The 16,100-nt window shown below is 39.6% G+C and overlaps 2 protein-coding genes across 6 annotated transcripts in view; both read left to right on the top strand.

The window, feature by feature from the left end:
* PTPN22 (protein tyrosine phosphatase, non-receptor type 22 (lymphoid)) overlaps positions 1-10,013 on the top strand; it is a 62,681-nt gene extending 52,668 nt beyond the window's left edge. For 4 of the 5 annotated variants that reach the window (XM_012000773.1, XM_012000775.1, XM_012000774.1 and 1 more), the window contains 2 exons: positions 4,177-4,254; positions 8,867-10,013. In XM_012000773.1, the coding sequence (XP_011856163.1) occupies positions 4,177-4,254; positions 8,867-8,931 (143 nt within the window). In that variant the 3' untranslated portion in view covers positions 8,932-10,013. Of the gene's footprint in view, positions 1-4,176; positions 4,306-8,866 lie in introns of those variants that run through there. The other variant, XM_012000777.1, reaches the window with a different exon arrangement.
* A 1,263-nt stretch (positions 10,014-11,276) lies between these two features.
* The window catches only part of RSBN1 (round spermatid basic protein 1), a 46,913-nt gene continuing 42,089 nt past the window's right edge, over positions 11,277-16,100 (top strand). Inside the window, exon 1 of the mRNA XM_012000771.1 lies at positions 11,277-12,122. Within this exon, the coding sequence (XP_011856161.1) occupies positions 11,420-12,122 (703 nt within the window). The 5' untranslated portion in view covers positions 11,277-11,419. The remainder of the gene's footprint in view (positions 12,123-16,100) is intronic.

Below are 16,100 nucleotides of genomic sequence, written 5' to 3'. Positions count from 1 at the left end.
GGGTTTTTATGGTTTTAGGTCTAACATTTAAGTCTCTAATCGATTGAGTCTTATTTCTAAGAGCTCCCAGTTAATTCTCTGGATCTAGGCTGTGCTGTATTTTTCAGTTTCCTTGATCCTCTGGTCTTTTGCCCGTAAATGAAGAACATCTGGCTCCCAAAACTGATCCTGAAGCTTTAGACTGTACTTCATATGTGTCCTCAGCCCCTTCCAGATGGTTCATGATTCTGGAATTCCATATGTTCTCCTGGTAGCCTGGCTCTCCCACTGGTCCGTAAAGCTGGTCCTACTTTTAATGAAATTAGGATTCTTCATCTGTTATTTTAAGCTAGAATCTAAGCCTAGTGTCATTCATTCATTCATTCAATGAGTATTTGTTGAGTGTCTACTATATTTCAGGCATTCTGTAAGGCACTTGGTATATGATGGTGAACAGAACAGATATGGGCTCTGCCTTTGTGGAATGTAAGTTTGGTGAGGGATTCCATCATTAAACAAACAACATTAAACAAAATTTGGTTGGCCATATTCACAAATATGTACATAATAACACATGACAAATGCTATGAAGGAAAACAAAAGGGTAACTAGGAGAGGGTAACAAAGGGGATCCACTTTAGAATGAGGAGTCCAAGAAACCCCCCCCCTTTTTTTTTCCTGAGACGGAGTCTCGCTCTGTCGCCCAGGCTGGAGTGCAGTGGGGCGATCTCGGCTCACTGCAAGCTCCGCCTCCCAGGTTCACGCCATTCTCTTGCCTCAGCCTCCCAAGTAGCTGGGACTACAGGTGCCCGCCACAACGCCCGGCTAATTTTTTGTACTTTTAGTAGAGACGGGGTTTCACCGTGGTCTCGATCTCTGACTTCGTGATCCGCCCGCCTCGGTCTCCCAAAGTGCTGGGATTACAGGCGTGAGCCACCGCTCCCGGCAAAACCCCCTCCCCCTTTTTTTTTAAGATGGAGTCTAGCTCTGTTACCCAGTCTGGAGTGCAATGGCGCGATCTCGACTCACTGCGACCTCCCCCTCCCAGGTTCAAGTGATTCTCCTGCCTCAGCTTTCCGAGTGCTGGGACTACAAGGGTGCGCCACCATGCTCGGCTAATTTTTGTATTTTTGGTAGAGATGGGGTTTCACCGCGTTGGCCAGGATGGTCTTGATCTTCTGACCTCATGATCCACCTACCTCCACCTCCTAAAGTGCTGGGGTTACAGGCATGAGCCACTGCGCCCAGCCCAAGAAACCCTTTTTAAGGAAGTGAAAATTGAACCCGAAACATGAAGGAGCAGCCAGCCAGCCAAAGGGTCCAGAGAAGAGTATTTCAGATAGAGGGAACAAAATCTCTGAGGTATGAGAGTCTGGTGTATTGTAGAAACTCAAAGGGAAGCCATCTTAGTTGCAGGGTAGTAAGTAAAGAGGAGACATGAATAAGGCGAGACTGGAAAGATCAGAGAGGAGCAGTTAGATTCTTATGGGTCATGCATGGTAAGTAGTTTAGTTTATTCTAAGTGTAATGGGAAGCCATAAAAGGGTTTTAGGTAGAGATGTTACATGCTCTGTTTCCTATTTATTTTTATTTTTAAACATGCTTCACAGAAAAGTATAAAACGATCGTGAATGAATTATAGAGTGACAAGAGTAGAAGCTGTCAACTGTGATGCTTGATGCTAACTTTTGGTGGGAAACTTTAATTGCTCAGAAATCCTTTAGTTACAAGTGACAGAAAACCTAACTTAAGCTAACTTAAGCAGAAAGGGGAATTTACTGGCTTGTAACAATGGTCCAAATGATGTAATCAGAACCTAATCTCTCATTTCACGTCTCTCAGCTTAGTCTCACTCTGTGTTAACTCATTCATAGGCAGGTTTTTATCATGTGAGTTCAGGCTTATGATGGAAAAAAAAATAACTCTTTATTAGTTTTCAAGCCACACTGTGATGACTAGTGCCAACTGGGTCTGATTGTCTTGACTTGGTTCGTTTGCACATCCCTGAACCAATTATTGCCAGTATAGTCAATGTTCTGATTAGGCAGGATAGTGTCATACCCTAATATTTAACACTTATTACATGTGTACACTGTCCACTCAGGAATGAGGTCAGACCTATACATCTGGTGTGACCATGCCAATATACTAACTGAAAATCAGCCTTAGTTATAGGTCATTTCCTTAATCTAAAGGTACAATCAGCTCTACTGGAAGCATGGGAACTGAAAATTGGGGAGGGGTAGTTTCCTAAAGGAAAATTCAAGTTCTATTATTAGAAGTGGGAATGAAGGTTAGGCAGGCAGCATAAATATATCCATAATAGGCCAGGTGCAGTGGCTCACGCCTGTATTCCTAGCACTTTGGGAGGCCGAGGTGGGCAGATTATGAGGTCAGGAGTTTGAGACCAGCCTGGCCAACATGATGAAACCCCGTCTCTACTAAAAATACAAAAATTAGCTGGGCATGGTGGCGGGCACCTGTAATCCCAGCTAATCGGGAGAATCACTGGACCCCGGGAGGCGGATATTGCAGTGAGCCGAGATCGCGCCTGCTTGAGCCTGGGCAACAAGAGCGAAATTCCAACTCAAAAAAAAAAAAAAAAAAAAACCCATGATTTTAAAAATATAACAAAATAGCAGTTTCCTCTGATATATATGTGTGGAATCTGTGCCTCCTTTGTAAACAACCAATATTCTCCTTTGAGACAATTTTGTTTTCTTTCTGAAGGATGTATATAACTTTCAGCTCTATGCAGTATAGAGATTACTGATGTCTCCTGAACTTCCTTACCTTTACTCACTTTCTATTCATGTCTCTATCTTCAGTGCCTAGAGTAATGCTTAGCACATAGTAAGTATTTAAATATGAATAGTATTTTATACTTATACTTTAACTATTTTAATATATTAAGTATAATAATTATGCTTACTATAGTAATATAGTAAGTATAAAATAAATATGTGTTTTAACTGGATCTGATTGAAATTCAGTATGTATTCTAGTGATTCCTACTCAGGTACCTCCTCGAAAAGGAAGGTGTTTCTAGAATCCTAGTATGAGGTATGCATGTGCAAAAACACATATGCAGTTCACACAGTGCATTCTGAAAATGTTGAAAACAACAACAAAAATGCTTACCAATATTCTTTCCATTTATATGCAATTTGTTAGAAAGTTATACAAGCCTGAAATTATCTTTTTCCGTTGCCAAGATAGAATGTGCAAAATGTGGACAAAGTTTTTAAGGGACTATTTTCAAAACTGCAGAAACTGATACATGAATATATATCAATGTAAATATATGACCTATAAGTAACTTATACCTATAAGTAACTAAAATAGCAAAACAAAGCAGCATAACAATGCTTTTGGGAGATTATTGGCCTAAATAATAATCATTATTATCATGTTTTTTTGAGACAGGGTCTTGCTCTGTCACCCAGTCTGGAGTGCAGTGGCGCAGTCTGGGCTCACCGCATCCCTCTGCCTCCCCGGTTGGATCAATTCTTGTTTCTCAGCCTCTCAAGTAGCTGGGATTACAGATGTGCAACACCACGCCTGGCTAATTTTTTCTGTATTTTTAATAGGGTTTCATCATGTTGGCCTGGCTGGTCTTGAACTCCTGGCCTCAAGTTATCTGCCTGTCTCAGCCTCCCAAAGTACTGGAATTACAGGCGTGAGTCACCGTGCCCGGTTATGGGCCTAAATTAGAAAAAAATCAGGCTGGAAAGTGGAATAAAAAAAGAGATTCCAGCGTAGAGGATTATATAATAAAAATAAGACTTGTCATGGATGAATTATTGTGGAGAACAAATGATGTAAAAATGTACTAAGAGTGGTCAGAGGAAAAAGTTATATGAAGTCCAAAGCCAAAATGTGAATTTCAAAAAAAAAAAAAAAAACCATGCTGATTCATGATATATTGGATCTTATTTCTATGGCAATTACCTTTAGTGTTGGGCTTTACTATACAATCTGTTTGCAAAGAAAAGAAACCTTTTAAGAAAATACCAAAAATACAAATGAGAATATTATAGTGTCAACCCATTTGTAAGCACCTACATTTTGTTAACATTTGACAGTGATATGTTTATTTGGGATTATTAATTACTCTTAACAATTATATGTGATCTGATCAACAGTCATCTGAGTCTGCCTTTAGTCTTTCCCTTATATTTTTTCTTTTAATTCTAGGTATCTGTAATTCTTGCCCACCAAACAAGCCTACAGAATCTGTTCAGTCAAATAACTCCAGCTCATTTCTGAATTTTGGTATGTGTGTCATTTTACTGAAGAGTTAAACAAATTACCTAAATTACTCATTTACAGTATAACAGATACAACTTTAAATATGATTTTAGGTTGCACATATAGGTCCTTATGTTTATATACTTTTCCATGCAATTTATCTTTTTATTTTTAACCTTAACTACCTCTTAACATCTCACACAGAACTAAATTATCTAGTATATGTGGAAAATAAAGCTAGGTAACCAAATGATTGTGTTGGCATGTAGTAAATAAATATGACTATCCAAATGAAGAAATTGAGATGCTGTGATATTCCGGTTCATATCTAAAGCAAATTTATGAAAAACATACAAGTATGATAAAAAGAACAGCAGTTGCCACTATTTAGTCTCATATAACTAATTCAATAGTAGGAAATGAAGCACAATTCTGACAGTTTTAAGGTTTGCTTACCCAATTCCTCCTAAGTGAAGCTATAAACTTAAAATGATAATTTTATATTATTCTAAGCATTCTATTATTCTGTGTGATACATATTTATGATACTATTTAAAGTAGTATCAGGTATAATTTTTTGTAAGAAGAATAGCAATTAGTAGTAGGCTATTACTACTAAACATTATTATTAATCAACCCCCTGAAAGAGTGTGAGGCCTCCAGGAGTCCCTGAATCACACTTTGAGAACTGTCGCTTAATGGTATTGTTCTTACTTACACAATCAAAATTAGGTTGCTGCCACATCCAGACTGTAAGTGGCAAGAAAAGAGGAAAAAGTGGAGGTGTGGCCTCCTCTTCTTACTCTACAAAGGCACTGGCCCGGAAATGGCCAGATCATATCAGCTCATATTCCCTTGAAAAGAACTCAGACATGTGCTATAATTAAACTGCAAAAGAGACTGGGAAATGTAATATTGCTGGGCAGACAGAAAAAATTGCCTACATACAATTCTATTTGAGGAAGAAGCAAAGAGGATATTGGTGGATGGGGAGCAATATCTGCCACACCTAAGTTAGAGTCCCTGTGTCATCTTCACAAAATGTTTAACTAAAATCTCTGGATCTGTCTTTTTTGCCATAAAATTTTGTTTGGATTTCATTAACTCTAAGGTTTAAAAAGTTATAATTTAGGCTGGGAGGGGTGATTCACACCTGTAATCCCAGCACTTTGGGAGGGTGAGGCGGGTGGATCATGAGGACAGGAGATCGAGACCATCTTGGTCAACATGGTGAAACCCGGTCTCTACTAAAAATACAAAAATTAGCAGGGCATGGTAGCACATGCCTGTAATCCCAGCTACTTGGGAGGCAGAGGCAGGAGAATTGCTTGAACCAGGGAGTCGGAGGTTGCAGTGAGCTGAGATCGCGCCACTGCACTCCATGCTGGCGACAGAATGAGACTCCATCTCAAAAAAAAAAAAAAGTTATAATTTAAAAAATAAGTTATGATTTACACGAAATCACTTAGCTAAAACATTCACATAGAATATTGTAAAAACTACGAAAAAAGCAAGCCAGGCATGGTGGTTCATGCCTATAATCCCAGCACTTTGGGAGGTTGAGGTGAGGGTCCCTTGAGCCCAGGAGTTGAAGACCAGTCTGGGTAACACAGTGAGACAATCTCATTAGAAAAAAAAAAAAAAAAAAAAAAAAGGAAAAAAGAAAAAGAAAAAAGCTCCCTACTTTGCCTGGAACATAAATGTTCTCTGCTTCCTTCTTTACTCTAAATCAGTGATACAACTTGAGTAACTCTAGGCCTACCTAGCTTAACAACAGTCTATATAATCTAATATGAGGATAAAATATTAGAGAGCTGCCTCCATGCTGCTTCCTCTCAAATATGCCTAGATTTGAACATTTTACCTACTTAAAAAGCAGCACTTTCATGCCTGTAATTCTAGCACTTTGGGAGGCTGAGGAGGGAGGATTGCTTGGGGCCAGGAGTTTGAGACCAGTCTGAGCAACACAGTGAGACTCTGTCTCTACAAATTTTTTTTTAAACTAGCCAGGCATGGTGGCATGTGCCTGTAGTCCCAGCTACTCAGGAGGCTGAGGTGGGAGGGTCACTTGAGCCCTGAAGGTTGAGGCTGCAGTGAGCCATGATCACGCCACTGCACTCTAGCCTGGGTGACAGTGCAAGACCCTGTCTTGGAAAAAAAAACCCAAAACATCAGCACTTACTTTTTTAAGGCAATATCAATTTAAGTGCATGTTACTCAAAAAAGTACTTAAATCGGAATGAAAAAAATTTGTGATTCAGGTTTATTTTCCCTGAATTGGCCCACATGCCAAAAAAGGTAGCTCAAAACTGTTTTAAACTACTGAGAATTGACCAGAGAAAGAGATTGAATATAGGTATTCCTAAAATTTTAGGTACTCAGTACTAATATATATCCATATCTCTATTCCTAGTCCACTTGGGTTACAATCAAGTGATCTGTACTGACAGGATGATTCTGACTATTGTGTGTGAAACATTTTAACCAAAAGTATTCCTTCCATCTTCTTTCTTACCACTGGGAAGAGTAAAATGTATATCAACTAGGCTGTGCGTCCCCTCCACCAATTTTTTTTAATCACTACCATTAAGAAATTTGAATGTGCTTTTTTTTCTTGAATCTTCTTTCCCCTTCCCTACTCTTCTTCTCTTCCAGTTCTGGCATAGTTTTCTAGGTTGGAAATTTTCTTTTTCTTTTTTCTTTTTTTTTAAAATGAGATGGAGTCTCGCTGTATCACCCAGGCTGGAGTGCAGTGGCACGACATCGGCTCACTGCAACCTTGGCCTCCTGGGTTCAAGCGATTCTTCTGCCTCAGCCTTCCGAGTAGCTGGCATTACAGGCACTCGTCACCATGCCCAGCTAATTTTTGTATTTTTAGTAGAGACAAGGTTTCACCATGTTGGCCAGGCTAGTCTTGAACTCCTGCCCTCACGTGATCCACTCACCTTGGCCTCCCAAAGTGCTGGGATTACAGGTGTGAGCCACCATGCCTGGCTTCTGGGTTGAAATTTAAGCAACATTTGAGTAGTTACCATGTGCTTGAATTCCTGGCCTCAAGCTATCTTCCATACTCACCTCCAAAAGTGCTGGGAATATAGGTGTGAGCCAACATGACTGGCCTGAGCAACATTTGAGTACTTACTATGTGCCAGGCATTGTGCTGGATGCTGTGTGTTTTTGTTTTTGTAATTCTTTTTTTTTTCTTTCTTTCCCTCTGCAGCCTTGACCTCCCTGAGCTCAAATGATTTGCCCACCTCAGCCTCCTGAGTATCTGGGACCAGAGGTGCAAGCCACCATGCCCAGCTAATTTCTTTTTGTATTTTTTTGTAGAGACAGGGTTTCACTATGTTGCCCAGGCTGGTCTTGAACTCCTGGGCTCAAGCAATCCACCTGCCTTGGCCTCCAAACCTGTGGGATTACTCAAAGGCATGAGCCACTGCACCTCATCCCATTCGCTTTTTACACAAATATCTCATTTGATCTTTATATCAGTTTTTAAAGGTAGACAGTACAACTTGTATGATGATGAAATTAAAGGTTTAGGAATATCTTTGAGTTTTCCATTTTATTATTCCTCTATACTTCGAACCTTTCATTTCTCACTGTAAGTTTCTAAAGTTGCTAAGTGTAAGATAACTGAAAAATACACTGCCATTAGGCCTGGCTTAGTGGCTCACACCTGTAATCCTAGCACTTTGGGAGGCCAAGGTGGTCAGGAGTTTGAGACCAGCCTGGCCAACAGGGTGAAACTCCATCTCTACTAAAAATACAAAAATTACGCAGGCATGTTGGCTGGCACCTGTAATTCTGGCTACTCGGGAGGCTGAGGCAGGAGAATCGCTTGAACCCAGGAGGCGGAGGTTGCAGTGAGCCGAGATCGTGCCACTGCACTCCAACGTGGGCAACAGAGCAAGACTCCATCTCAAACAAAAAACAAACAAAAAGACATTACCATCAAAGAAAAGTCATAAAGTCATATGTTGCTGAAATGATAAAGAACCAACATCATCAACCTGCATACCTTTTGAAAACATCCAGAAATAGCCTTCATTAGTTGTGAAAAATTTTCTCATCCTCCTTTTTTGGGGTAGGGTAGGGGGAACAAGTTTGAAGAAGAAAGATAAATAATGATTACTTACCTACTTCGTTTTTCAGAATTGTTTATTTTTTTCTAAGCTTTTCAAACATAATCTCTTAGTAAATTGAAGGATTTCTGGACTGACATAGAAGTATATCTAGATGTAATACAATAATATTATAAGTAACGGTGCTATATTTTTGTGAAATTAAAATTTCCCAGCTTCATTTAATGGGAAGGAGTGGATGACAAAAAGTCATAGATAAATGATATTATATACTAAATTATCAAAGGCTATATATAACCAGGGTCCTACATTCTATTATTACCATTATTAAATTTGTAAATGCTCTTCAAATTTAAAGTGTTATTAGTATTCTGTTATCATTTGAACTTTATATTACTATAATCCCTTTATAATCTATTACTAAATTGGTCAAGATGCTGCCTAAACTTAAAAAAAAAGACCATGTATTTGCATATATTATACTCTAAAATCCAAGTATTCATTTCTATACTTAAAACATCTTTTTCATTCAACTTCATTTTTGTTCCCAGGTTTTGCAAACCGTTTTTCAAAACCCAAAGGACCAAGGAATCCACCACCAACTTGGAATATCTAATAAAACTCCAGATTTATAAGCATATGGGCTGCAAGTACACCTGCAAATAAAACTACTGGAATACTGCTAGCTAAAATAAGTGCTCTATATGCATAATATCAAATATGAAGATATGCTAATGTGTTAATAGCTTTTAAAAGAAAAGCAAAATGTAAGTTTTGCATTTTCATATAATTTACATTGAGTTGAAAACTGCAAATAAAAGTTTGTCACTTGAGCTTATGTAGAGAATGCTATATGAGAAACACTTTTAGAATGGATTTTTCATTTTTGCCAGTTATTTTTATTTTCTTTTACTTTTTTACATAAATGTAAACTTCAAAAGGTTTGTAAGATTTGGATCTCAACTAATTTCTACATTACCAGAATGTACTATAAAAAGTTAAAAAAAGAACTTACCTTGTGGGTTGCAATACAAATTGCTCTTGACAATGACTATTCCCTAAGTTATTTTTGCCTAAATGAAGTATACCTTGTAAATCTTCCCAAATATTGTGGAAAACTGGAATATTAAGAAAATGAGAAATTATATTTACAAAAATAAAATGTGCAAATAATGACAATTATTTGAATATAACAACAAAGGAGTTCAACTGCATTACTGATAAGTTTTAATCAAAGTCATTAAATTACCAATTCTAGAAAAGTAATCAATGAAATATAATAGCTATCTTTTGGTAGCAAAAGATACAAATTGTGTATGTTTATACAGGATCTTTCAGATCATGTGCAATTTTTATCTGACCATCAGAAATACTAGTTTAAAATGAATTTCTATATGAATATGGATCTGCCATAAGAAAATCTATTTCAACTCTAATTTTATGTAGTGAATAAATTGGTGGGTAATTGTGTTTTACAAAGAATCCACCTGACTTCCCCTAATGCATTAAAAATATTTTTATTTAAATAACTTTATTTATAACTTTTGGAAACATGTAGTATTGTTTAAACATCATTTGTTCTTCAGTATTTTTCATTCAGAAGCCCAATAGGGCAAACTGAATGAAATATTATTAGCTGTCTGTTGTAGTACAATGTATCCAATAGATAATCAATAAACTTTTTTGTTTTTAAACTGACTTCATTGCAGTAGTGTTTAGGTAATACTTCTCCAGAAACCAGTGAAATCAAACCACAGTAATTTTATCTGCTGAGTATATATATCATTGTAATCAATTACTTCCAAATGTCTTTAACAAGAAACAAATACATTAAAAGAATCCTAGGTAACTATGAGTCACCTAGGGCGCCATGAGTGCACCTGTAGACCCAGCTACTCAGTCCTTGAGCCCAGTAGTTGGAGGCCAGCTTGGTCAATAGAGCAAGACCTTGTCTCTCTCTCTCTCTCCTTTTTTTAAGAGTCAGGGTCTGGATCTGTCACCCAGGCCAGAGTGCAGTGGCGCGACCACTCCTCCCACCTTAGCCTCCCGAGTAGCTGGGACTACAGGCGCGTGCCACAACACCCAGATAATTTAAAAAATATTTTTGTAGGGACAGAGTCTCACTGTTACCCAGGCTGATCTCGAACTCCTGGCCTCACGCGATCCTCCTGCCTAGGCCTAAGCTCTGGGATTGCCGGCCTAAGACACAGAGCCCCGCCCCGCCCATCTCTAAATAAATACCTAAAAGAACCCCAGGTAAAAGCTAAAGCGAGGATGAAATTCTAAATGAATTTCTGAGCAGCAGCTATCCGTAGTGAACAGTGACGATCTGTGGTGTGTTCTCTGGTAGGCACACTTTTCAAATTTATGCAACCTTATCCTTAAGATTTGAAAAAAAAAAACTTACAAAAAATTTTAAACATGGTTTTCCATCTACATTTTTCTTAACTGTAGGGATATATTAAAAATAAATGCTAGACTCTTCCAGGCATTAGCGGGGATGTGGCCCGATGGCAAGGAGGGGCCGCCCCCACCAGGCCCCCAAGCAGTTCTCGGACCTGACTTCGTAGGCCTGTAGTTGTAACCATAGCAATGCCCCAGATGCTTGAAAACATTTCTGAATTGCGGCCCTATCATATTTTTACAGCAAAACCACCCTTATTTTACATATTACTAAATCTTCTTTTCACCTTCATTTCATCCCTCGTAAAAGTTTAAAGGATGAAGATTTTTTTACCTGACAAAGGTTATGAGAGAAATATTAAATTTAAAAGTCACTGTGGAGACCACCTCCTCCGTGTAAACGAGGAAGGGTCATAGGAAGATGCTAATGGGAACGCGCCGCCAGACTCTAAAAGCCATTAACATTGTTTCGGCCGTTAGGGCGGTTGGCGGCAACTCACCGCCCAGCGGCGGTTGCGTCGCAGCCAGAAGCGTGACTCCGCGCACGCTCCCTTTCCGCTCCTCCACTCAGAGCCGGGGACGCGGCGCGGGGCCCGGCGGAACTACAGCTCCCATCATGCTTTGCGCGGCACACGGTGCTTTACAATAGAAGTTCGGTTGGAGAGGCCTGCGGAGAAAAGCTGGGAACGGCCGCTTCCGGCATGTTCATCTCTGGACGAAGAACAGCCGACAAGTGGAGGGCGGAGGAGAGACTCCAATGCCCAGCGGGCAGTGCGCGGGCGGCGCTTGCGCGATGCGCGGACGGGGGGGCGGTCGGGCCATTTAAATGTGTGTTTGTGGGTGAAATGGCTGCGCAGGTCGGAGCGGTGCGCGTAGTACGGGCGGTGGCGGCGCAGGAGGAGCCGGACAAAGAGGGGAAGGAGAAACCTCCTGCTGGGGTCTCCCCGCGGGGAGTGAAACGGCAGCGCCGATCTAGCAGTGGGGGGTCTCAGGAGAAGCGGGGACGGCCGAGCCAGGAGCCCCCTCTCGCTCCCCCTCACCGGCGGCGTCGCAGCCGCCAACATCCTGGGCCGCTGCCGCCAACGAATGCAGCCCCAACTGTCCCAGGCCCTGTTGAGCCTCTTCTCCTGCCGCCTCCGCCGCCACCTTCGCTGGCACCCGCCGGGCCCGCTGTCGCTGCCCCTCTCCCGGCCCCAAGCACCTCGGCCCTCTTCACCTTCTCGCCTCTGACGGTGAGCGCGGCCGGGCCCAAGCATAAGGGCCACAAGGAGCGGCACAAGCACCATCACCACCGCGGCTCCGATGGTGACCCCAGCTCCTGCGGAACCGATCTCAAGCACAAGGACAAGCAGGAAAACGGCGAGAGGACTGGAGGGGTGCCTCTGATCAAAGCCCCCAAGAGAGGTGAGAGCAGGCAAACTGCCCGACTTGGGTTCTAGGTCTCTCTCAGTTCCGATATCCTGCATCTTTAGGACTGAAAGACGCCAAACCCCTGCTTACCTTCTGCTGCTCTACTTCCCTAAGCTCACTGGGGTGGACCCTGGATTTCAGATCGTTGACACGGTTTGATCTAACTACTTGAGGCTTCTCGCTCCGAGGCCGAGCTGTCAGTTACTAATCCCTTTGCCAGTCCCCCGGAACCTCAGCATTTGTTTTCAAATTCTGCAGGGTTTCCGCGCCGCGTTAGATTAGTAGGTGGGGTACTAAAAAATGCCTTTCCAAAGAAAAGACATGTTGCTAAAATCCCTTCTCCTTGTTTTGCTTGCTGGAAAGCTTTAGTATCCGCTCTCCCTTGCGCCAGAATAGTCAGGGGTATGGTTCCAGTCTTTCAGAAGGGAATTCATATAAAGGTTACACGACTCACTGGTTGACTTAGCTTCTGCAAGATAAAATATCACACGCAATTAATCTTGGTTCTTTTTAATCTAGAGATAAAAATCATTTTAAAGTTTTCATATTATCCATTTAAATTCTTAGAATAGTCGTGTGGAAGTTTTCTCTACCCTTTGATACTAGGAAATAGGACCAACAGTGCCTCTGAAAAGTGGGAATTTGTGCAGTAGATAGTAGAGGCTGGAATTCCAGTTGCATTTGATTCTGTCTAGCACAATTTGTGAATCTGTTAATTCCAATAGCCCTCAAGAATATTTAACTAGAAAATGTCAGAGTATCCAATTAAATGTGGGTTCTAGAAAAATTAGATTGGCCAAAACTGATGTCTTCCTGTTCCCAAGTACCTGTAGCATTTATTTATATTTTTTGTGGAACAAATATGATGCTTTTGATTATGCCATATGTTTGTACTTTATATATTATTTTATATAATTTGCTAGTTGTTTTTCCTCAGGGAGATTTAAAATACTTCTTTGTTTCTTAGTACTGGGCCAGTTAGGTTATTACGTGTTAATTAACCGATCTTTCAACCTAAAGTTTTGTGAGTCTTGCATTCTTTCCACGTATTGGGTCTTAAGGCTAATCATTTTTTTTGGTGGTGCTATTTCCAAATAGTGTAGTTCATTGCAAATAATTGGTCAATAAGTATTTATTGAATAGCATTAAATTTTTATTCATTTGGTGGCATCCAGATCTTATCCTTGGCAGTAGAACTTGTGGCAAGATGACAGAATTGCCAGTTTTCACCACCAATATGCAATGATCTTGCTCTCTTTTTATTTTTACCTTTATTCCCTACTTTCTCATTTCGTGTGTGTGTGTGTGTGTGTGTGTGTGTGTGTGTGTTTTAACTGTACAGAACTAGAGGGAATCAGTGATCCTCTGGCTTAAATTTGTATTGTAGAAAAGGAAACTGAGGCCCAAAGTAGTAAAGAGGCCTGCTTAATCAAATCACAGTTAATTCGCACCAAGTGCAAAAAATTTAAATATTTTTTAAAAAGATGAATTATTGACATAACAGGGAGTAGAAACCAGACTCCTGAATCCTGCTTCGAGCTTCATCTCCAGGCCTCATGATGTTGCTTTCTCTTCCTGCTATTCATTTTTTCCACTCCTTTGTTTACCTTTTCCCTGTGCTTTGACATTACAGTGGCTTTATATCATCAAGGATCCCTGACCTGGCCCTGTTTTATGGGAGATAGTGGCAATAGCATGTGTAATAATTCACAATCTGCTTCTCTGAAGATTACACAGGCCCCACGTTCTTTAAAAAACACGCTTCTGACCCAGTGCTGACTGATAGAACTTTCTCAGATGATGGAAATTTTCTGTATTTGTGCTGACCAATATGGTAGCCATATGTGGTTCCTGAACAGACTTGAAATGTGGCATGATTGAGGAACTGAAATTTTGATCTTATTTAATTCTAATTAATTTATAATTAGTCACATATGGCTAGTGGCTACCACTTTGGACAACACCACTCTAAATATCTGTAGTTTGCCAATATGTGAAGAAGAGAAGTGGGTTAAGATAAGTCCATTTAAACATTTTAACTTTTGACTGAGAGATTGTTGGATTATATACCCAAACTATATTTTGGGTGAAAAAGAGTTTTTTGGTCAAATACATTTGAGAAAAACTGTATACTGTAGCCTTCTACATATGTAATATGAACTGGCAAACTGGCATTTTAAAAGTTTTGAAAACCGTACAGAAAATAAACTGATTTAACTTTGTTTAATCCAGGGTTTTGCACATAGTTGGAGTGATACCTTTCTTGTCCTGTGAACATGTTTGTTGTTACAGTGGTATGCAGGAGGCATGCCTCTGGTATTAATCTGAGTTTAAATCATGACTCTCTTACTGTGTGAACCTGAACAAATTGCTTTACCCTCTCTCAACCGCACTTTTCCTGTCTGTAAAATGGGATTGTGGTATTTCATTTATAAGGACCTTGTATGGATTAAATAGGGCATTGTGTCAAAGTACTTACAACAGTGCCTGGCTCATGGTAGGCACTTAGTTAAAACTGGCCTTTATTATTTTATTATGCATGGTCCTTAAAACAACTCTAAGATTAATAAGGAGAGTGGGCAGATTCTTGTTACTTGCAAAGCTGTGTCTTTCCTTCGCTTATCCTCAGATTTTTGGAAACTATTTTAACTTTTTTTTTTGAGATAATTAATGATTGACAGGAAATTGCAAACATACTCGAGTTCTTACCTTTTACCGGTTTCCCTCAGTAGCTACATCTTACGTAACTATTGTATAATGCCAACACCAGGAAATTGACATTGGAACAATGTATATGTAGTTATATGCTATTTTATCATATGTAGATTAGTGTAACCACCACTACAATCAAGATACAGAACTATTCCACCACCACAAACCCTTTACAAACTTTGGCACTCCCTCTATCTCTCTATCGTCCCTGTCCCCTGGCAACCACTAACCTGTTTTTCATCTCTGTAATTTTGTCATTTTGAGACTATTATATAAGTTGAATCATACAGTATGTAATCTTTGGAGATTGCCCTTTTTCACTCAGCATGATGTCCCTGAGATCCATCCCTCTTTTTCATTGATGAATAGTGTTCCATGCTGTGGATGTACCATGGTTCACCTATTGAATCATTCCCCTATAAGAAAGGACATTTTGATTATTTCTAGTTTTGAGCTATTATAGATAAAGCTTCTATGAAAATTGATGTTCAGGTTTTTGTGTGCATGTAACTTTTCATTTCTTTGGTCGTATAGCAAATACAGTTAGCCCTCTGTATCCATGGGTTCCACATCCCTGGATTCAGCCAACCTGGGATTGAAAATATTTAAAAAAAAATTGTCTGTACTGGACTTGTACAGATTTTTTTTTCTTGTCACTGTTCCCTAAACAATACAGTATAACAATTATTTATATAGCATTTACATTGTATTAGGTATAAATAACCTGGAGATGATATAAAATATAGGGGAGGATGTGCATAGGTTATAAGCAATTATTATGCCATTTTATATGAAGGACTTGATCATCTTAGATTTTGGTGCCCTGGGAGGCTCTGGAACCAATCCTCTGTGGATACCAAGGATGACTGTATATGTTTATTTATTTTGTTTGTTTTTTAAGATATTGCCAAATTATTTTCTGGAGTGTCTGTACCATTTTACATTCCTGTCAGCGATGTAAGAGAAATCCAGTTTCTCCACATTCTTGCCAGTATCTGGTATTGTCACTATTTTTAGCAATTTTAATAGATGTGTAGTGATATATCATCATGATCTTAATTTGCATTTCCCAAATGGCTAGTGATATTACACATCTTTTCATATCATAATTTTCCATCTATATATCCTGGTCAGTAAAATGTCTCTTTATACCTTTTGCCTATTTTCTAATTGAATTGTGTGTGTGTGTGTGTGTGTGTGTGTGTGTGTGTATATATATATATATATTTTTTTTTTTTTTTGAGACAGAGTTTTGCTCTT

The sequence above is a fragment of the Mandrillus leucophaeus genome, unplaced genomic scaffold, assembly GCF_000951045.1.
Source record: "Mandrillus leucophaeus isolate KB7577 unplaced genomic scaffold, Mleu.le_1.0 Scaffold64, whole genome shotgun sequence".
Taxonomy (NCBI): domain Eukaryota; kingdom Metazoa; phylum Chordata; class Mammalia; order Primates; family Cercopithecidae; genus Mandrillus; species Mandrillus leucophaeus.
Note: the sequence above shows the minus strand (reverse complement) of the source record. Positions and strands in the feature narration are given on the sequence as shown.